Source organism: Gymnoscopelus microlampas, assembly GCF_963454915.1.
Source record: "Gymnoscopelus microlampas genome assembly, chromosome: 4".
Lineage (NCBI taxonomy): Eukaryota > Metazoa > Chordata > Actinopteri > Myctophiformes > Myctophidae > Gymnoscopelus > Gymnoscopelus microlampas.
Window position 1 is genome coordinate 34,463,324 of NC_139941.1, and position 24,371 is coordinate 34,487,694.

At 40.9% G+C, this 24,371-nt stretch overlaps 1 protein-coding gene across 1 annotated transcript in view; it reads left to right on the plus strand.

The window, feature by feature from the left end:
• Positions 1-454: 454 nt before the first annotated feature.
• zmat4a (zinc finger, matrin-type 4a) overlaps positions 455-24,371 on the plus strand; it is a gene marked incomplete at its 3' end in the record, with an annotated part of 107,706 nt that continues 83,789 nt past the window's right edge. Inside the window, exons 1-2 of the mRNA XM_084055777.1 lie at positions 455-585; positions 18,950-19,051. Coding sequence (XP_083911903.1) covers positions 499-585; positions 18,950-19,051 — 189 coding nt within the window. The 5' untranslated portion in view covers positions 455-498. The remainder of the gene's footprint in view (positions 586-18,949; positions 19,052-24,371) is intronic.

A 24,371-nucleotide genomic window follows, 5' to 3' on the forward strand; every position in this document is an offset into this window, starting at 1 on the left:
ACTTTTACTTTTAACAGAGTATTTCTACAACTGCCAGTGTGCTGAGTAGCCTACTGCTCCACACAGCCTACTGCTCCACACAGCGGCTACTACTGTTCCACACAGCGGCTACTACTGTGTGCCAAGCAGCCTACTGAGCCACACAGCGTCTACTACTGCCAGTGTGCTGAGTGAGCAGCCTACTGCGCCACACAGCCTACAGCTTCACACAGCCTACTGCTTCACACAGCCTACTGTGCCACACAGCCTACTGCTCCACACAGCCTACTGCTTCACGGCCACTACTGCAAGTGTGCCAAGTAGCCTACTGCTGCACACCACACAGCCTACTGCTCCACACAGCGGCTACTACTGCCAGTGGCAGCTGACCAATGGGATGGGAGCGGGGCGGAGGGAGAACAGTCTAACAGACTATTGTACTACAGTATTGCTGCCAACAGCTGTGGACGCGTCTTCTTCTGCTCAGTGCGTGCGCGCGTTGTTTCGCACATCTGGTCAATGGATTATACGGTTTCTCTTCAAGTGCAACATCAGCTGACAGTGTCCCCGACACACTTGTACCAGGGCTACAGTTTGGAGTTACAGGTACATTTTAACGCTCGTCCTCATGTTGTTCTGTTTTTTTTCCCCAGTGCGCCAAACTATACGAATGCCAACTGGATGATTGGTCCTAATCATCAGAGAATTAGACTCAGGAGTGGATCATTTTGTGTGGTGACCGTTTGGTGTTTTATCTGCTCTGCTGCTGTGATGAAGTAGGATAAACGTGTGCTGGTTGTCGATGCGCGTCGCAACGGAGCGAGATTGGTGTTGCATGTCATTAGACACAGCGGTGGAGAGACTAGGATACACTGTGGCAAAAAAGTAGCGGAGCAGCCTCCTCCTCGCGCAGGTCAAATGCTCTTAGAAACAAGCAGTGTTGGAAGAAGTAGCCTACTCACATGTCTTTACTTAAGTAGAAGTATCGATACTGCAATGTAGAATTACTCTGTTACAAGTAGAAGTCGGGAATTCTAAATGTACTTGAGTAAAAGTGCAAAGGTGTTTGCATCAAAATATACTTAAAGTACCAAAAGTAAAAGCAGAATGTCCCATTTCACAAGTTTTCAAATGCATAAGAATCCTTTGAAAATAGTAGATCTACTAGCTCACAGTGCATGGCATCCAGAGGCATTGTGTGCTTGTAGATCGGCTATTTTCAAATGGCCAAAATGTTTATAGGGCTGAAGTGGTGGTCACTGTATGTTTTGTAATAATTATAAAAATCTACGAAGTAACTAACTAAAGTTTTCAAATAATTGTTGTGGAGTAAAAGCACAATATTGCTTCTGAGATGTAGTAGAGTAGAAGTAAAAGTACTGAAAATTGGAAATTCTCTTGTAAAGTAAAAAGTACTGTACTTGAGTAAATCAAATGTACGTCGTTACTACACAGCTGTGGAGATACCCTAGGCACCGTTTCAAAAAGAAGCGGAGCAGCCTGGTGGAGATCAAACGCTCTTATAAACAAGCAGAAGTACTCAACATTTTTACTTATAAAAGTATTAATACCACAAGGTAGAAATACTCTGTTACAAGCAAAAGTCTGGAATTCAAAATGTACTTGAGTAAAAGTACAAAAGTGTTGGCATCAAAATATACTTAAAGTACCTAAAGTAAAAGTACTCGTCACGCAGAATGTCCCTTTTCACAAGTTTTCAAAATGTATAGAAAGCATTTGAAAATAGCAGATCTACAAGCTCACAACACGTATGTGACCTTGTAGATCTGCTATTTTCAAATAGCCTAAGTATGTAAAGTGCGTAAGTAGTTAGTGTCATCAAAATCTGCAAGTAGCTAGTTACTAAGGTTTTCAAATAATTGTAGTGGAGTAAAAGTATAATATTTGGATCTGAGATGTAGTGGAGTAGAAGTAAAAGTATTGAAAACTGGAAGTACTCCAATAAAGTAAAAAATACCTCAAAATTGTGCTTAAGTACAGTACTTGAGTAAATGTACTTAGTTACTTTCCACCACTGTAAACAAGTTGCACTCTTTAAAGATCTCAAAGTTGTCCTATACTTCAAGGCGGGGATTCTGGCATTTAGGCCATTTACTTTGTAGAAGTTGAGATGATGACTCTTTGACAAAATAATGATGTCAGCATCACTGGCTCACTGCTTGGTTGCCACTAACAACATTGCACCACTGTTGTTTGGAAACAGGCTTCTGTAGCCTACTGCAGAACAACTTGGTCCATCAAGTGACAGGACAGAATTTAAAACTAGCTTTCAGAACATCCATCCTGAACTAAATGAAAAACAAATGGTATCTACAAACTGTCAAGTTAAAATGACATTAAATTGGATAGTTGGTGTTTTCTTTTTGATTGGGACAGAGCACCTGCTGTCATCAAATAACTCACTCACACACACACACACACACACACACACACACACACACACACACACACACACACACACACACACACACACACACACACACACACACACACACACACACACACACACACACACACACACACACACACACACACTTTCAGGGGAAAATATATTTATTTAAATGTCATTTTTAACGTAATTTTAATGACTTATGAGTGAGTGCCATGAAGTCATTAGTAGGTCTAATTAGTGATTACCAATTAGGCAACTGCATGTTGTTGATATTCCTCCAGGTGTTGGGTTTGGTAATCAGATTTATTTTTACCTGTTTTGCTTCATAAACATATCATAGACTCGAAGCTTAATTTATGAATAAAAGGAAGCAAAGATTCAAGAAAAAAGTTTTAACCTTTTCTGTCAACAGAACTGTTATATCCAATTAAATGTTTCTGCAATTTGTGTTTGGTAAAATATGGACAGCATTCTATACTGTCCATATTTGCCACTAGCTTACGATAAGTTGATAAGTTATATACCTCTAAAGCATAGATCAGTGTGTGATCAGATCAGTACATTTTTTCTAGGCAAATTATTTTAGATATCTAGAATGTTTGGTATCCATTTGATTTCAATATGTTAAGAGGTATATACATTTGGCCTATTTTGTCACTGTTTTAAAAGATTAGGCCTATGGCTCATTTCAGAACAAAATTAATTAATTACATTTATTCCAGCAACTGTAGGCCTATTTAAAATCACATTTGAGATCCAAACTTGAATGAGTTTTTAATCTACAACATAAGGCAGGCCTACATTGTGAAAAGCGCTATGTCCACCTTCTGCCTTACAGTAGGTTTACAAGGTCAACTGTCCGGTTGTCTGAGGGAATTTGATCGATATCATTATCTTCCCTTCCCCGTTCAATCCACCAGATGGCCCCTTCTTGGCATTGTCATGGTCTTGTTGAATTTCATCATCCGAGACAGTTCTGTCTCCGTCGCCCGATGCCACAGGCGGGTTAGCTACCTCTGGGGGACAAAGTGCTTACACATGCACTTTCAGTATCCTACTGTTTTTTTACGAGGGGTATTTTTGGAGTTACTGTACTCGTCCGCAGAGATCTTGCAATGCATGAACTAAAGAAAGTTCTTCTGCGTTCAGTTATGAAACCCTCTTTTTATTGACCTCCACTTTAATAATCCTGATTAGCTATTTCTATTTTGGAAAATGCTTGAAGTGGTAAAAAGGCTTAAATTCTCCTCCCTACCGTCGTCGGCATTGTGAGAGTTATAAATAAAAAGCTTTGAAGCCGTACGTGATGTGCTTCCAGTGCTAACAATAAAGGTTTCCTTTTGTAGACTGAAAAATGTCTTTCTTTGCATGTCTTTTGGGCAATTGTTTTACATTTCTCTCCTCGGTGCTAAAGGTCATCTGGGACTAAGACAATAAGGATTATTTAAGTAGTTTAGATAAATAATAAGCGATAATAAAGCCATCTACACCATTACATTGGCTTAGAAGGGCTTTACAACTATAAGGATATCTGTATCACAGGCGCAGAATAAATATCTGTGTAATCGAAGGCAATGAATGCATGTTCTGCAGTTATTCCTGGCCTTGGCGAGCAGCAGCACATAATATAAAGTATTGATTAGGATATTTCAAAAGCAGTAACACTGCACTTGGATCTACAGCCTGTACCTCATGTAAAAGCCATGAGTCACACATAATGGCCCTAACATTGATATCCTGATATAAAGGAGCTTTACCAGGCTACAGGAGCAGTGTAATTCCAAAATGACACAGGTGGGGGGGTTCCAGGGAGTCCCCAGCAAAATTTGTTAATTTAGCATCAAAATCAGGTTAACAACTTTAACCCTACATACATTGGCCATTTGAAAATAGCCGACCTACAAGCTCACAACGCTTCGCAATGCCACGCATTGTGAGCTTGTGTATCTGCTATTTAAAAAAAATTGGAATATTTTAAACATTTTAACAACACAACACTACTGAAAATATTTTCAAATGGGGATCCGTGACCAAATATATGTTCATTTGGGGGTCCTTGACATGAAAAAGTTTGAGAACCACTGCGTTAAACTGACACACTGCACACATACGGTGCCTGACAAACACACCGTACACATATGGTACACTACAAACACACTGACTGTACACATACGGTGAACTGATGCTCCTGCACCACTAACACCAACGCCTCCAGTGCAATAAATAAGTGCAACGTAATATATTATACAGACGTGTACAATGATCACTCTTCTAGAATTATAGTGTACATACTGGAAACTGCATATACCTTTTGCTAAAACATACTCTAAATAATTCATATTTATACCCTTCTGCTGGCTCCTGTGACTGCCTCATGCAAAAGCCCTTTAATAAACTGTAACCATAACCAAAAACATGCCTATTACATGGAAGTTGAGCAAATGCAAACGCAAATGTGTGCAAGGTGCATGCACATGCACATGCACATGCACATGCACATGCACATGCACATGCACATGCACATGCACATGCACATGCACATGCACATGCACATGCACATAATAGATGCACTGTCTCTCTGTGTGTGTATCTCTCTGTCTTTGTGTCTGGTGCCTGTGCATGCATGTGTGTGTCATATGGTGCGTGGGATATGTTGAGTCATTAGTATGTTAGTGTTAGATGTGGGCTTTAACTTAATAGGGTCTCCAGGGCTTTACTTGGTAAAAGCCCTGCTTTGCTTTGGTTTGGTTAATGGTTACATTGGTGCGTTTAACCTTTAGATCTAGGTGCACCAGCACATCATTTAGGCGCACTCCAAACTTTTGGTGCAGGCTAAGCATTTTAATGCGCTTTATTGTCATCTCCCATAAACATTAGTACTTCCTGGTTACTTATAATGCATTATAATCTGTTTATAACACTGTGTAATTATAGTTATAAGAACTCATACATTCTCATAATGCTTTATTACAATAATAACGACACATTGTAAAGGATTCTATAATGACTTATGTCCAAGGCTCTGCCAGTGTCTAGTCACACCAGGGGCCACATGTGCACCGTTGCTCCAATCTGCACCATCTTGGCTGTTTAGGGATCTTTCATGAGAATAGTCACACCATGGGCCACATGTGGGGGTACCCGGGGGGCCCAAGGGGCCACAGGTGCACTGATGCACTAAACTGCATCAAACTTGACACAAACACTGTTCAGGGGTCTGGCATGAGAATGTCACACTGCCGGCCCCAAGGGCCCACAGGTGCACCAATGCTCTAATACAGTGGTTCTCAAACTTTTTCATGTCAAGGACCCCCATCTCAAAATATTTTGTTCCAGGGACCCCCAGAAGCAAAGATTTGAGTTACAAATGTTCGCTTTAAAATAAATATATTCAAAGATTTGCACAAATGTTCAAGATTTTTCAAAAATAGCAGATCTACAAGCTCATAGCGTGGCACTCGGTGCCGCGCTATGAGCTTGTAGATCTGCTATTTTAGAATTTTTGGAGTTGGGTATAAAAGTATAAAAGGTCATAATTATTGTGATGCTATATTAACACATTTTGCTGGGTACCCCCTGGAACCCCCTCAAGTACCCCTGGGGGTCCCCGGACCCCACTTTGAGAACCACTGCTCTAATACTCACCAAACTTGACAAAATTGTTCAGGGGACAATAGTCACACCAGGGCCCACCAGGTGCCCTGTCACAGGCGTTCCGTTTCTCCGATCCGTACCAAACACGGCACAAACACTGTTCAGGCAAATACTAAATTGCACACATATGGGGCACTACAGCAGTATTACAGCAGTCTAACATTTAAAAAAGCCATAGCTCGGTGACAGCTGCTCTGATCAGCGCAATATTTAAAGGCTACACGGCCGAGAAAGGGGCACAGATTGCAACATTAATCACTGTACAGGTATAGCGCCGGGTGTTCAATCTTGCACATATCTCAGCCAGGCTGGGTGGCCTACCCAGGGCTGTGTATGGGTAAAATAAAATGAGTTTGCCATGGCAGGATTGCATTGATTAGAATCTGTACTAGGTGTACTTGTATTGATAATGTGTTTTTAGATTAAATGTGGTAATATTGGAGCGTCCTATTTGATCCTATGTTTGAGTAACAGAGCTCAAAGGGTTAGAGTGGCGAATAAATACAACTGTTTATCACAATAGAATTGGATGGCAGAAATGATATTATTGCAGGTAACGCTATTACATCATGTTCTTCACAGCAGTACCAGGGGGCATGTCTCAGTAGTAAGAATTATACTGCCTATTGTGCCTAATACACAAACGTGTATTAGGCAGTGTCCCTCTCGCTGTCTCTCTTTGTCCGGTGCGTCATACTGTAGGTGCGTGGGATTATTTTGGCACGTTGGCATGTTGTTGTGGCGTTATTAAACGGTGTGTCTGTCCCGTGGGCATGCACATGTGTGCGTGCATGTTCGAGGTGCTGCGGCCTCTGTGTCTGTCTGTTGCTGTCTGTGTGGGATGCACGGACACGTTGCGCCTGATTGGCTAGTTCCACTCCATACTCACAGACACAGACACGTATTCCATAATCTGGAGGGATGATGGGTCTTAGACTATGAATCCACAAATTTACATAACATAGTTGTCGTCGATTAATTGGAAACATTTCAGGTTTTAGTTCCTTGGCCAACTGGCAGCGTGCACAAGAAGTTGTGCACAGAAGTGTCTAGTTTAGTAGTTTGCCAGATTAGCTCCGGGCACACAGACTGAAAAACAGCTAGACAGACAGGGGCATAAAAATCACCGGCCCCGGCCTTTGGCCTGGCGGAAATAATAGCATCCCAAGAACAAAGTGCAGTACCTTGGACCAAGACTGTAAGAGATCTTTAATCAATTCTGTCCTTTGTGTATCTCTGACCATAGGGCGCCCCAGCACTTTATATTTTGAACATGAATGGAGAAGTATAGGCACGGAACACGGAATTCCAAACACTATCTCAAAGTCTCAGAGTCTCAGAGATACCCAAAATGTCAGAATTTATTATAGAAATCTCGAACAAACTTGGTCCAAGGCTAGTGCAGTACAAGTCATGCATCCAATATCATTTTAGCACCGACACCCCAATGATTCAGTCCCTAGGTCTTTCAGAATGGATTTCACTCTTCTATGAATGAATACATAGATAGGATGGGAGCGGCCCAAGAATTGCCTTGTATATTAAAGTATTGCAGTGTGTGACTGTGTGCCTGTGGGTTGCCAGAGCACACCTACCTAAAGCTCACAGTATTGGCTCAAGGCTTTACGGTTTGTGATAAATCTAAGGGAAGCATATCAATCATATGTAATGCCTGAGCAGGGGCATGCAAGATTCCCATAATTCTACACAGGTAAAAATGTGGCAACAAGCCTGAAGCCTCCGCTTTTCCACCAAGTACTGTACATAAACGTAAGGGAATCATCAATCAAAATGCCCAGGTATTGAAGTTAACCTTATCAATGACCTTTCCCTCAAGAGTGACCAGTGAAAGAATATTCTGTGACCTACTCTGAAAATAACATAAGCTTTTGTTATCTTATCACCATTGAATGGTAGGTGACCATCAGCTATTGATTTATTCCTCCAAAATGGATAAAACGTTTCTTTTGTAGGTAGCTCAGATCAGTATTCATAATCCAACAAGTGGAATGGTGCTACAGTGTTTAGCACTGTTGTCTCACAGCAAGAAGGTCAAAACCAGACTGTGTCCTTTCTGTGTGAAGTTTGCAAGTTCTCTCCATGTGTGTCTCCTCCCACACCAACAGGCATGTATGCACTGACTTACTATAGTTGTCTGCTTGGCTGGGGCACATGTACTGAACATGTGTAGTATTGTTGGATACAAAATGTGAATAGTAGGAATTTTGCCTTGTTTAACCACTTGAACCTTAGCATCTATATTCTCTGGGCATGTCATAGTAGGTGAACATTAGGCAGAAATAGCCGATCTACAAGGTCATGTTGCAGTAGTGTAGGCTATTTTTGCCAAAGCGATAAAGGTAGCCTACTGTATACAGAGGGAAACAATTAGGGGTCAAGGATAGGCACCTGGGGGACCCCAGTCAATGATGAATAGGTTTTAAATGAATGCAATGGGTTGTGTCCGGCTCCCAGTGTGAAACCAGTTGAGAACCAAGGCATAGATGTGTCGTAGATCTCATTTTAAACTTTGATTAACTTTATTTTCCAGCTGAGAATGTGTTCATTACAAACCATGACGCCATGACTCCATTTCAGTAATGATGCACTATTAAAACCTTAGCTGGACTCAATATATGGATCTGGCTGGCTTGATGCTTGCCTAATCTTCCAATTGGGGGTGCTTTGTGAATAAGTCCAGCTGAGCCCCCTTGTGCAACAAATCATTTAGCCTGGGTGTAATGACCCAGTACAGCAAACACAGCAGTACGTTGTACTGGATGGATTGTTGTGTGTGCTGATGTAGGCGGTCCTGTCCTTTTCAACAGGTACTCTATGAAGGGTAATATTTAGTCTAAATTGCATCAAGGACAATTGCAGTTTGAATCTTTTAGATTGACATTGTGCCTGGACTGTAGAGATTTAACATCATTAAGACGACCGGTGTCACAATTTGATCGTACTACCCTCTCAAACTCACTTATAAATGTCTCTCTCTCTCGGCTCATCACTGAGCTTGCTTCTAGGCACTATAGGTACTCTGCCAGGCCCATGCTAATGTTTTCACACGGCCTATCTGTGGCAATGGTTCGGTCGCACTACACAGAAATAGGCCGACAGTTTTAATCTTTCAGATTGACATTGTGCCTGGACCGTCGAGATTTAACATCATTAACCCATTAAGACCTGAGGCGATTCTTACATTTTTTCTAAATCTCACAGTTTTTTGAAAGAAATCTGGAAAATATTTTTTCAAGATTTTTCAAAAATAGCAGATCTACAAGCTCGTAGCGCGGCACTCGGTGCCGCGCTACGAGCTTGTATATCTGCTATTTTTGAATAGCACAAAGAAACCTTAAAATGAGACGCAGATGCGTCCCCGGTCTTAATGGGTTAAGATGACCGGTGTCACAATTTCATCATCCTACCCTCTCAAACTCACTTATAAATGTCTCTCTCTCGGCTCATCGCTGAGCTGCTTCTAGGCACTAGGCACTCCGCCAGGTCCATGCTAACGTTTTCACACGGCCTATCTGTGGGCAATGGTTCGGTCCCACGACACGGAAATAGGCCCACTTAACAGAAAGGATAGCTGCAGATTACTTTGACCCAAAGGCATGGGATTGCAATTTGGCTTGACCTTGCCTCCCCGAAGCAAAAACACACAGAATGATAGAGAGTGATAGAGTGAATGGATATCAATTGAGTACATTGAGCTCAGGGATGAAAAATGTGGCCCCTGGTTATGTAAGTGTGCTACCTCAGTATTCTGGCTTGACTAATATGGCCTCCTGGGAGTAAGACTGAAGCAACTCAATGACCCCAAAGCACCAGCTGGTCAAACCGCTGCTGATGAGGGCACTTATTTTAAGCCTTCATTTATAGGTAAAGAAAAAAAGAACCAAAAGGTTAACTGTAATTGTATTTTTTAACTGTAATTGTACGTGTGTGCTTCTTTCAGCAATGCTCTAATAGCCTAGTTGCCCATTACAACTACAGTACATACACTTCTCTACAACCACTGTCAGCTCCACTGGAGCACCAGGGGGTTCAGAGTGTCCACGGACTGTCTAGGCTACTGTAGGTCACAGCCACAGTGCAGGGTCAGCCTTTCTTTGGTGCCTCTGGAGCAAGGTAGGGATTCAGAGTCTTGGTCAAAAACATTTTGACGTATGAAGAAAGAGTTTTATTTGTCACTAATTATATAGTGACTAATTATAAGTACAAGCAGCGAAATGTTGATGGGATTTGTTCTGCAAAATTAACACGCTAACATAATTCTAAAATAAAGAAAAAATCACACCCAGTGTGAAGTGGGCGGTGTGTGGTCATCACAACATGACTCACTTTAAGAAAAGGATAAATGACTTTTTTTAAAGTCCATACTGCTATTCATAGGGCTGCACATGTGTCATGTTTTTCGCTAGCCAATCACAGTCCTGAATTTGCAAAGTCAGCCAATCACATTACAGTTAGTGGTGACGACACTAGCTGTAATGTGATTGGCTGACTTTGCAAAAGTATCGATTTGCATTAACAATGGAAGGGTTAGGGGGTATACAAATCTTTTGGTCGGTGTCCAAAACACACTTATAGGGGGCGGCTACACCGCCCCAAAAATAATCCAAATAATTAATAATACAAGATATACAATAATAAACACAAATGGAGACTGGGGTTGTTTGTTGTGGCCATTGCTCCGGTGAAATTTGCATTATGGGGCAGTCCCACAAGCTAACAATTCACAGTCCAATTAGGCTAAGCTTTTGCTCTCCAATGAGATTGGAGTAGAGAGATTACTGCAAATAAGTGATGCTGCTCCCAGGGCCTCATCCAAAAACATTGTGTGTGCGCAGATTACATCTAGGTGTGTAACAGTTATTCAAACTAATTGATTTAAATACATTATAAAAAATAATGAAATAATCAAGTTGAATTGAAATAATTGATTTTGGGGCAAAATATTTAATTTAAAATGGCAATACTAGCAGATACAGTCTCACAACGCCTCGTATGTGTCACTCAATAAAGAGTGATATTGTGACAGCGTCCATTCTGAATCTGCAGCCATGAAGGCTGACTGCCAGCGATTTCTTTTCTTTTCACCACAATGGCTCAAGTCTATTAGATGTCTAGTTCACAAGGCTCATTGTCTCCCTTTCATGGATCAAATAATTTCCCTCTCTCTGTCTTGCTGGGTTTTTTCTCTCTCTCTCTCTCGTACAGTCAGTAAACTCAGAACTGACATTTCTGTCTGTCAGACTGCACCAACCTAACTGTGCATGTCTTGGAGCAGTGAGCTGTTTCTCTGGAGGCCATCCAAAATCCCTGACCTCCACAAGCTCATATTATTCATCACCCGCTGCTTGGCAACAGGTCAGGGGAGATAACCACAATTCATTTAAATAAGTAACATTATGGCCATTGAACCATATTAGTGATTGATTGCGGCTGCTGTTGTTGGGGGTTTAAAACTCATTGATTTTACTTGCAGAGTCAGGCATACTCATCTGCCCCCCCCCACCTTTAACTCAAGATAAATGGTATGTACACTACCTGGGGATGAGGCAGAGAGGAAAGTATCAAAGGGTTTATTACTAGATGTTATTATATATTGATTAGAGGTTCCAAACTATAGTCCAGGCGAGGAAGAATAGTTTTCTATTATACAAGGTAGTTACAGTATTAGACGGCCCATGATAATTTAGATGATTACAGGTTAAACCAGCAACTATCTGGGTCCCCAAACCTTGAGTTGGGAACCACTCACATTTCCATCATGATCACACTCTTTTAACCACTGTCAACCTGGCGCTCCAATTTGGGGCATTTAGAGAAACATTTTCAAAAATGTTGGAAAAATGTTCATGCAGTTTCAAATATTTTCGAAAATAGCAGAGCTACAAGCTCAAAATGTGTTGTGATGCTATACGTGGTCATACAGTATCTGCACTGTGCAACTTTTGTTTAAAAAGCCTAAATATTGGTAAAGGTTTATACTGCAATTGCTATGAAGAAACATAGAAAACATAACTGTCCTCCCTGGGTTTGGCAAATTGCCTGGGAGCCTGGGACTGAAAGGTTATTGGAATGACCCCCTGTGCAGGTAAAAAGGTGTACTCCTGCTGTGGGCTGGCAACTGGGGGTGGCAGTTATCATATTTATGATGCCCCCCCATTGATACTGCACAACAGGCAAGCCTGCACTCTGAACTCTTTGATGAAATGTGGGCAGAAAGCCAACTTGCTCTGTGCAGACTTAAAGGGATAGTTCACTCAGATAATTACTTTTTTTCTATCTTTTTTCTTTCCATCTCTCCCCATGAAGACTTGAATTAATGGATATTTGTTTTTGTCAAATTCCTAAGCCAATAATTTGATGACCAGCGGACCGGTAGGCAGTGGTTCTGGTAGGAGATACTTTGTGGAGAGTCTTTGTGTCTCCTACCGGAACCGCTGCCGGTCATCAAATTATTGGCTTAGGAATGTGACAAAAAAATAATAATATCGATGAATTCAAGTCTCCATGGGGTGACTAATCGATAGAAACAAAGTCATTTTGGGGGTTAACCATCCCTTTAACAAGAAAGTCATTTTCTATTTTCACCGTTGTCAGTCTCTCCCTCTGTTTGAATTTTCCTCTCACCACATTCAGATGTACTGCTGTTGAACACCTGCTCAGTGCCCAGTGACTGCCAATTAGTCAACCTGGGACATGGGACTTCCAGAGCTGTGTGTTCATGACCATGAATACTTCCTAAAGTCATTTGTGGAGACAATGGTATTGATCAGCCTGCCATGCTGCAACTCATTCCCCAACACATGTGTTACTGTAATTAACTTCTGATGACTGACGGCCAACAGCAGACTAGACCAGTGATTCTCAACCTGTGGGTCGGGGCCCCCAAATGATTTTGGGGGGGGATCTCCAGGTGATTTGCTTAATGTGCAACATTGTTTTATCACTTAAACAGTAAACAAACCAACATACAGTAAGTTAGAGGGTATCTGCACATTTCTAAAGTTACGATTTAAGGACTTTTAAGACCTTTTCAATACTGATAAAAATGAGAGTAATCAACAAACTATACTATAAAATATTGTCAAACATTGGCCAAATTGTCAAATATTACCTAAGAAAGAGGCAGAAATTGTGAAAAACTGCTGATCTACATGCTCGCAAGTCACAACGCCTCGCAACGGATCAGCATGTCCAGACTAATATCGCTGTGTAGATATTAGTCTGGAATCTCTGTGTGGAACCTGCATTTCCAAGGGGCAAATAAAAAAAAATGCCTCTGGTGATAAACCTGCCCCATATTTGCATACTGGGCTCTGATTGGTCCCTCACAACTTCGGAGGGAGAGAAATAAAATCTCTATTGAGAGGGGTCAGACCTAATCTGCCAAGGGCAATTTTGTTTTGCAATGGCAGATTCGTCTGGAACCAGGCTAGAGGTCAGCTGATGTAGATCAGCTATTTTTACAATTTGCATCTGTGGAACCGAGTCAAACTAAATGTAATGCCTCAACTCCTACAATTCCAAGTGCTTGTCAGGGGGGGTGGGGTCCCCAGTTCAAATATGATTATTTTTGGGGTCACGGCTTTAAAATGTTGAGTACCATATTGGAGCAATAATTTGGTAGTCCTATGAAATAATTATATTTACATTAGTTCTCACCAACTGCATAGAAATATGTGCCGTTTGCAAAAAAAAGTGCAATGCATACAGTTATTTCTACTGTAATTGCATGGATCTGATGTGTTGCATTGGCAATGAAGTCTTGCAAATATAACCCAAGTTATCCCATCTGCAGAGAACTGACTGTTACGCTTTTACAAAATGTCATCAGGGAAAGCCAAGGTTTTTGATGATTTCTAAAAACTCATCCAGCAATGTGTGTGCTGTCCGGTGGGAATGTTGCTATAATTTTTCAAAGACCTGATCGCTCAAGGCTATAGTATTGATCCATTAGCCTGAACAGAACCTGCTACTGAGCAGGTTAGGAGTGCAGGACAATTTAACATGGCCATGTGTCCCCATTGAAGAGTGCTACTGTTTTGATGCAGAAAAGCAGAATTAAATCCATAGTTAGCTGGTTAAGACACTAATCCTGCTTTTGTGACATAGGCGGTCTTCCCTGAATGCAAAACATTTATGACATCTGCAGTACTGTATGTTTCCACACCACTAAACATTTCTCTTTACCTCAAAATGAACCCTGAAGTTATTTAGCACTGCCTGTAGTGTTCAGCCCTCCTGCAGCTGCAGTGGACAAATCAGAATGCAGTGCTGGCAGATCTTTACTGAACCAAATAGACACCTGGAGGACATGCCGGTGTGACTCAAACACATGTCTGCTCGGGTCCAACTTCACAGCTCAGCGCCTCCCTTAATGAATGACAACCAACCCCTTGTAGCCCTGAACATCTGCCCGTCATTTGCTGCCCTGACCTTTCCCCTCGCTCCTCCATCCCTCACTTGTCCACTCTTCCTATACCGCTCTTCCCATCCAAGGTGCTGCCATCTACATGCAGCCTGTCTGTGTTGATTAGTTTCTGGTCATAGTCACACGTATTGGGAAGCAGGGCAGTGAAGAGTAATGACTACGTATGAGAAACTGAATCAAATCTGATAAGAGCAAATTACAGAATGTGGTTTTCATTCAACCATTTCAGGGCCACATTTTTGACACCACCAAATGACTTTGAGATTGTGGTGCAGATAAATCATAATACCCTCGCTGACAATAAATGCATGTGATCAAGTATTGATTACTGAATTGTGTAGAGAACTCCATGTTGGATTAAGAGTGTCTCCTCCCCTTATTTAATTACAGCGGGTGAAAATTAATATTTAGAGGACATTCAGCCTCCTGCAATTATAGCACCATATCTGACAGTAAAATCCATTAAGCTTAATGAATTGATTGCCGAGGAGGGGGAATAGAATCTTGTGAGTGCCAGTGGGTGCTCTTCTGTGAGCTTGGGTTCACACTCAATAATAGCCTTTCCCTTGCCTGTTGCAGGGCCAGGCCTTGTGGCTCTGCTATTAAGTGATGGTAATGCTGATAGACAAGGACAGTACCAATGTCAGTGCAGTAAAAAAAATGCTGCTGTCGAGGAGTGGGTGAGAGATGTCATCATGACTGCATTTAGGTTTTTTACATGTATGTCTATTTGCACTCTAAGGGTTAGGGTTTATGTTTATGCGAGAATGGGTTGTGTCATGTTAGTATGTTGATGTTAGGCAGGTGGGCTTTAACAGCACATGTGCACAAGTGCACGTCATACTGTAGGTGTGTAGCCTCTCTGTGTGACAGACTCTCTCTATGTCTGTGCGGTGTGTGTGTACATGCATGTGCGCATCCTGGTTTTGCGGCCTGCCTGTGTCACTCTGTCTCTCTGTCTGTGTGTGGTATCGCTGTCGGTGCCCCGGCCTGTCTCCCTCTCTCCATACACTGATGCAAAAACATATTCAGGAATTGAGTTCCTTGGTGTGCAGACAGCGTGCCCAAGAAATGTCATGCTGATCGGTCCTGTAGTTTGCAAGATTAGCTGCAGACAGACGGACAGACGCACAAACGCACACAGGGGTGAAAATAATCATCTCCACCCACGGTCTTCGTGCTGGGTGGTGATAAAAACACCACACAAAGCACCAGACCACCCTCTAGTGGCACAAAGTCAACATGATTGTGCGATGAACAAACAAACCTGAGAGAGGAAAGGAAAACCTAGAGAGAAATGCAAGGCCATAATGTCAAAGCTACATGGCAATATGCATAACAAATATTCCAGATATTCCTGTGGCCGTACAATGACCATGTACCACAGAGAACTGAAATAAGACCGGACAAACGGTAGTACGGGCTCCTTTGTTCCACTTATGTTCCTGCTACTGAACAGAATTAAGAGTGATTAATGATTCATCATCGGCAGTAGCTCTGTTCCGGCTCAAGGCTGGAGGCAAGCTGATAGAGCTCCCAAAGCCGCTCATTTATGTTGTTTGTCCTGCTGGAATCTGAACATTGTCTTGGGTCCAGGAAATGGTGCTGCTCTCAACTGATTACAAGACTAGAGGAACGGATGAGTTGCACTGAGTTATTCTCTTCTCTTCGCTTTATCCTCATCTGTTGGTCTGGCTGTGCCCTCTGGGCCACCGGGCACCAGCATCTGTCCTTCTGTCTGTCCATTTGTCTGTCTGTCTGTCTGTCTGTCTGTCTGTCCGCTGACTCAACAGCTTCAAGGCACCACAGAGTCTGCCTGTATCCCTCTGCCAAGGTCAAATTATTTTCAGGAACAGAACAGTGACATAAATTGCCGCTGGTGAAAAGGCAGTCTACAACATGCAACTGAGATTATCCAAGTGGAATTGTCCATAGACAGATAGTGATGAAAACAAACAAGAGATTGTCATGTAGGCCTACATTGGATCTAGCGAACTAATGGGAACCGATTTAAGATAAACTATTATGAATCATGAGAAAATTAATTTCAGGGGAGGAAATTGCTCAGGCTCTATTTATGCAAGTTTTCATTTATGTTTGTAAAGAGTAGGAAAAAATTAAATTTTACAGGCAACATATCTGATAAATGGCTGTGTTATTCAAAGTAGAAGTATTCAAAGATCCTCACAACCCATATTTTTTAATGCTCTTATCACTAGTGGCATATTTGTAACTTCAGGCAAAAGTGGATTATAGGAACTTGGTCCAACCCCTCAAACTTATAATTTATTCGCAAGGAGAAACGCTATGAGGTAAACAGCATAGCACCTTTATTTCATACCACAATGTATAGCACAGTTTGTGCTTCTTTCCCTGAACTCAAACTGAACCTTTTGGACCGAATGTTAAAATGCTGAATGTGGATATCCTTTAGTCCACCTTGCAAAAAAACAGTATGTCTTTGGCAATGCCGCAATGGACACAATAGCCTACTGTTTTTTTGTTTTATAAAATGTACACACTTTTGTATCATCAGGGACTAAAACGGAACTAAAAGTAAAACCTTTGACTGGGAGCAAGTCATTTAATTCCAGTTTGTGGACTCTTTATTGTCTCCACCAGGCCGAAGGCGTGGCAGAGACTATGTTTTTCACCCTGTCCGTCCGCCCGTCCGTCCGTCCGTTCGTGTGTGTGTGTGTGTGTGTCCGTCTGTCTGTCTGTCTGTGAGCAGCTAATCTCCGACACCGTTGGGCCGATCGCAGCGAAACTGTGCACACACACTCCCTGGATGCCAGAGCAGATAATGAACGCGTTGTGCGATTTCCGTGAAATTTTGCACACACATTCCCACTAGGCTGAAGAAGAAATGCCATTTGAAAATTTTCAAATCAGCCTCATGGTGGCGCTATAACATGCCGATTCACGTTTTTAACTAAAACTGCACCGATCTGCGTAAAGCGTTGTATGCACACTCTCTAAATGCCCTGCATTTTTCAGATCTGCCTTTTACAGCGCCACCAGGAGGCGACTTATGTAAAACATTTCTTTTGATATTACTCCTTCAGATTTTATCCAAATTTCACGCAAATCGGTACACATGATGGATCTGATTGACATCTAAAGTTTCCAGGAGTACAAACTACAAACATGCCTCAAATCATGAATGCTGATTGCGGTGAAACTTGCACATACATTGAGGAACAATTGCCACCCTTTTGACATACTGTATTATATGTCTATTATAGCGCCACCAGGAGGCCAATTTTTGCAAAACACATTTTTTTGATATGACTCCAACTGATTTTGTCCAAACATCACACAAATCGGTAGCCTACACAATATCTCTATAGTCATGTGATCAAGATTGATCTGTCCGATTCTTCATTTTCCATTAACATTGCTGGCCTACAATAACCTACCTGACCTGGCGGAGATCTGTGCTCCAGGAGCACTTTTTCTAGTTTTCAATCAACCTGTCATTTTGCATACTTTCTCATGGAAGAGAATTACACATTTGGGATGGAAGGAGTTTGCTGATTTACGTCCCCATAGTTCTCATCTACCATGTTGTTTCTAATGAAGATGAGCAACTGTACATTAGGATTAGGAGTCAAGCACGGCTGACCCCAAATATGAAATGTGAGCTACTTATAGAACTCAGGACTGAACTGGTAATAAGGCTGGGCAATATATATCAATATTATATCGATATTGTGATATGAGACTCGATATCGTCTGGGATTTTAGATGTCATAATATTGTGATATGACGTGTTGTTATTTTATACTATAGATTTATATATTTTAGGAAGATCTACAGATAAGCAATTTTTGCTATTTTGGAAAACTTTTGAAAAAATACAAAATAAGATTACGTTACCGTCACGATACGATATTATCGTCACAATATTGATATCAAGGTATTTGGTGAAATATATTGTGATATTTGATTTTGTTCATATTGCCCAGGCCAGCTCTAATTTGTAATAGAAATCAGAGGTAGCTGGCATCATCTCTCCCATTCAATAACTGTTTTCAATGGCTTTTTCAGCAACAACTAATTAATTTGTGTGTTCTGTACATGTAGCTGTCAATTTATTCATGACAATAATTATTTCTTAATGGAGGAAGGTTTTGGATGATATTTTGTGTTCTGTGGATCAAATACCTTATGATCCATTGCTTTGCAAACAGCATCTGTTGCTAACACAAGTACTTGATCTAATGAAATATGGATTGCACAACCATCAAAGTATGAAATTAGATGATAATTGTTTACTCGCTCCATTACATTTCATGGATTGTATGGATATACTGCAGACTGCAGAGCAAGAACGTTTTGTCATGCCAGTTCCCATAGTGACATTTGCACAGTGCCTATATGTATATACAGGTATAGTATGTATATTTCAGTAAGCATGTTGGTTTTGTTTGTTTCCTGTTCCTTTGCTGCAGATGAAGTCAACAGAGGTGGACCAAGGGCTTTTCACAGACAGCTACTGCAAGGTTTGCAGCGCTCAGCTCATCTCAGAGTCCCAGAGGGTTGCCCATTATGAGGTGAGGACCCTAACCTACACACTAACCTCAGACAACTCTGTCAAACCCCCAATGGCAGTACAATCTTGTTGTATTAACCTAACCCTTTAACACATTTGTGTAATTTTAAGTTTTCTTTGGCTATTAAAAAATAGCAGATCTACAAGCTCATAGCGCGGCACCGTGCTATGAGCTTGTAGATCTGCTATTTTTGAAAAATCATAAAAATTTGTGCAAATCTTGGAATATATATATATATTTTCTAAACCCAACATTTGTAAATATTTAGTTCCAGGGACCCCCAGAAGCAAAGATTTGAGTTACAAATGTCCGCTTAAAAAAAAAAAGAATTCAAATATTGCTCACATTTTCATGATTTAAACAAAATAGCAGATCTACAAGCTCATAGCGCGGCACTCGGTGCCGCGCTATGAGCTTGTGCTATGTTTGAATAGCCAAAGAAATCTAAAATAACAGAGACGCATTCCCGGATTGAATGGGTTAACGAAGACACAGGAGTCATGTTGCTTTCATTCTGTCCGCCTTCAGGGAGTGTTCTGCCCACACACCAGAGTGCTGCAGTTTTTCAAATGTCAATAGGTACATGGCTTGGCTTGCCCCGTTAGTTTGAACTGTTCTTAATGGGCGACAACACACTTCAAGTAATTAGGGTACTTCAGTGGAAATATGTCATACATTTTTCTCTGGTTGCACCCTTGATTGATCTTAATGTATGGATAGGCTATAATTATTTACATTGGGGTAGTGTAGGTAGTGTAGAGGCGCCATCTGGGAGTTGGAAGGTCAGGGGTTCAACTCTTGGCTCACCCAGTTTACATGTCGTGATGCAGTGGAGGGTGAAAATATGTTAATATGCAGACACTGCTCTGTCAGTGATTAAAGGTGGTGTAAGTGATATTTATATAAAACACTCTGTAAAGCAATCATTGCTATAGAATGTTTGTTCAGTAATAGGGGATCTCCCCATCTCTCCGGCACTGTAGTAATTGGCAAATACATTTTCAGTCCAGGATACCAATTTGATCCAATCAGGAGAGGGAACTCGTACAGGATACAGGATAAACAAGTGAAATTGGAAGTGATTAAACAAAATAAACTGAATACATAAATACAAATTGAACAGACAGAATTGGAACTGTTACACTATACATTTTAAGGTACCAAAGTAAAAATAAAATTGGTATCCCGAGTTGGAAAATCTTTTGTTTGTTTACTAAAGAGCTGTAGAGACAGGGAGACCCCTGAAGAAATTTAGAAATCTAGAAAGAGAACACCCCATTGAAATAGCAGCGAAAACCTCTTAAGGTGGCGCCACCTGTACATTGAACTCCTTTGAACGATTTCTCAAGCTAAATAGTAATGATTACTATCACTTTATAACAAAAAAGTCCCGTCTTTAAAAAAAAAAAAAAAAACACTTAGTCTACACCACATCAATGCAACATTTCATTTTTTCTTGTTATTTTTACTGCTACATTGCTGAAGAACCAAAACAAAGAATTCTACTCTTGGGTACTCATACACAAAATGCACCAATTAAAATCTTGAATCGTAGTGTCTCTGAGGAAGACATCTACCACTAACAGCTCTAACTTGAATGTAGAAATGTAGAAAAGTTATTCCCCTTGTAGATTGAATGTAGAAAAGTAATTCCCCTTACCCCGGAGACCCTCCCTTTGTGTTTAGAGCAGCATACAGCTTTACCTTTCAACTCAGCTCCAGTACTTTCACCACTGCTCCTAAACTCTACTGTAGCTCACCAATCACAAGTTGACACTTAAGTTCGTTTTTTTTTTTTGAGTGTGTGCCCTTTAGATGATATGCCCATGCACCTAGAGCAATTGACAATGATTGAGCGGGGATGGTTTGATCATCCTGTTCAAGGACACTCTGACAGGACGCATGGCTGTTGATGGAAAAGCAGATGAAGGGATTCAACTTGTGACCTTTTGGCCATGGCTCAGTATCTCTAACCATCAGGCTATCTTGTCACCTCAAGGACAAAGTGAGCGCAGCAGTGGTCTGATTTGCTCACACCTCTCCCTGCTACCACCTCTCCCTTCTTTCTGTAAAGATGCTGCCTTTCAGTCACTGTCCCTGAGTTAGACAGTCAGAATGTCTGACTGCAGAGCCTCAAGTGTCTCTGAAATAACATGAAAGGACTCATATGAGACTGTCCACTATGCACCATGAGTATGTTTTAAAACGTTACTGACATTAAGCATGATAAGTACAGTAAATTTCCATTAGATGTATTCAGATACTGTTATGTTTATGTATACAGTACATCATACAGAACACATTCATGTTTGTCACACATTTCAGAATATCTGTTCTTACTGTTCTTTTTAACTCAGTTAACAATAATGTTAACATAAAATCAGGCCTAGAGGCGATATATTTAACCCAGCAAATTGTTCCAATTTTGAACAATTCGTTTTTTAAATTGTTGCATTTAAAGTTGGCCTCCCCTGTGACAGCCATTTCTCGGTAAGAGTCTTTTTTTACCAGCCACCAACGGTATATTTATTAAAACGTATCAAACCATTCTTGAGGTATATATTCAAAATACTATCTAGGGGCACCTCACATTTAGCATCCAGTAGGGCATAATGTGTCCCTTCCAGTCCTTGATAACAGAGCCATCCCTGTCATCAAACCTTTTGGTTATCACAGTTTCTCCAGCAAACATATTGTCATATTGAGATTTCTGAGAGGGTGTAATAAAATAGAAGATTTTCCAACCAAACTCCCTCCATTTCTGTGAACTGGCACTCTTCCACTGATATTTCAATATTGCTGTCCATTCTTCCTGATATAACTATACTATACTATGCTTCCTTCTCCCTTTTTGTTCAAACATACAGTACAATGTTGAATCAGGCCTTATAGACCAGATCAGAATGTTTTCTTCCCGGGTAGAATGTCTATGGACGTTTTCACAATATAAACTAAAGTGTCCAGAACATAAGCTATGTCTAGTTTCTCAACCTGTGGATATTTAGAACAAAATAATATATTTCTAATAGTCAATAACAATATCATAACTTTCTAGAAATAAGGTTAATGAATAGACCTAATAATACTTCTCCCATGTGACGCTGCCAGCGTTATCTACCCGTAAATACATTTTTGGTTGTGGTGATGTTTTTTGATTGATTGATTGATTGATTGAATACTTAATTAGACACAAATGCAATTAATTCATTCTGCAAATACTGATAGAATACTGTCGAAGACCCCTGCTTTGGAGAGTTGCAGAGGAGAGGAAGGGACTCTACTATCCTGAATCAGATATTATTCAAATTATCGTGTGCTGAATGCTAATTAGTAATTACAGTACTTACCATTCCTCCTGAACGTTCACTCTTAGTACAGTTAGAGTCTCATGTGCAATGAAATGTTTAGGCAATATATGGTGATGATGACAACAAGCAAAACGAAAGATGGGGGAAAATAAACCTCAGATAGAGAGGAAGTTTTCTCATAGTAGTTCCCTTTTCATCATAACATTTCTGAGTTGTTATCTGTGTGTCCTTTATGCTGACTTTAAACATTTACTTGTCTGCAACCCCCCACGCATCCCTTAAACAAACTTCTCTTCTTACTGGCAAGGGGGCGTTTGTTCCATTCCATCTCAATTTTCATCAAGCTCTTTGGCCGACTCACACTTTTGAATCACACAGTGGGGTTAATCTAAGTTTAAAATCCAAAAATAAAGACGTCCTTAAGGCCACAGTTGAGACTGAAGATGTAATTATTTTTTTGCTGCTGACGTGCTTTAAATCCCCTCCTCAAACAACATCAAAGCCACTATACTGCTCACATGCAGCACTGATCAGAAGGGTCTTTAGTTCAAAGAGTAGGGTAGCTCTCTGGGTTAATTCTAATGTATGCATCCATTTCTTTGTGTGTAGACACTGGTTCAGATGTGGGTTAATCAGATAAACTTCACAGCTAAATTGACCACATTCACACGCCATTTTGTGTACTGTACATCTTACCTGGGGGTGGGGTGTCTATGATGTAAGAACAAAATGGCAGTCTAGTGAGGCAATATAATATAATAGTATTTGATAGTTCAACAGGACATTTTCCACATCCATGTAGCTGACATTCTTTTTTCAAAGTCAATAATGTGTCTGAAGCAAATTATTTGCATAACGCTTCACAGCCTATGTGCAGTTTGTGTTGTGTTTCTGAATGATTTTGATATTATGCGACTGAGCTGGGTTTGTGTATATCTTATTTGCAAGTATTTGTATAGTGTCACCAACGTATGTCAGTACCAGCAGCCTCTGAATTGTCTTCCTTGCTCCATGCATCCGCGGTACATTTCATTGCTTTAGCCAGGATAATCCCATTCCCCACATACAGAGAGAGTCTGTCAACTGGCAGGCAATATGTCAGCACTTCTCAGACGTTTTCACAAAATGCCAGCATTCTATCTAGTGTTGAAGCTCTTTTCTTCATTGTGCAGGTTTTACCAGATTTACATTTTGTATTTGCACCGCACAATAGCATGTCTCTCCATACAATGCAGGAGCATAATCGGTTTGCAATGCTCTTAGAAGCGGTAGATACTGCAGCACAACAGTGCTATCCAGCTACAGTTTAAGGATGAAAACTGTTGCATCAGAAATCGTTTGACTTTTCCTCTTCGAACTACCACAGTGAAATGCAAATTATGTACACAGAAGGTAACTGGGAGGGAAGCAGGTTTGCTTGTCAGCTCCACACAGTACATTAATAAACTATAATGATGCAGGAGTTTGTGGTTTGAGCTTGGTTAAGGGCAGATAGTGAAAACAACATGGCAGACAATAGCTGCTGAACTGTTGGGTCGTGCCCACATTGTTTCCATGCTGGTGTTTTCCAGGGGGATCATATTTTAATTGTTCACATGCATTTACATACACCTGGTAATAGCAATGCACCTGGGGGTGCAAACCCTGCCCGCACCAACGTTGAATGATATCTCAAAATTTGATTTGATTCTGATGATTGTAACCTTGGTCTTTGACCTTTTCAACAAAATAGTTCAATCATCATCTCTTTAGGGCAGCCTACTGTTCATTCCCACCATGTTTTATGAAAAGCCACCCATCAATTTTTTGACTACATGAAATATAAATCATTACTAGGACATGCCTTCAACATTCGCCACAGACCAATGATCTTTTCTTTTTTTTTTTTTCAACATTTTGGAAAGCGCACTGTTACTAGGCGTATGGCAGATCTACAGGAGTAGATTAGGAAATACAATTTTCGTTCCAGCCATGAGTGGAGGATTTTCTCCATATATTTACTCATCACGACT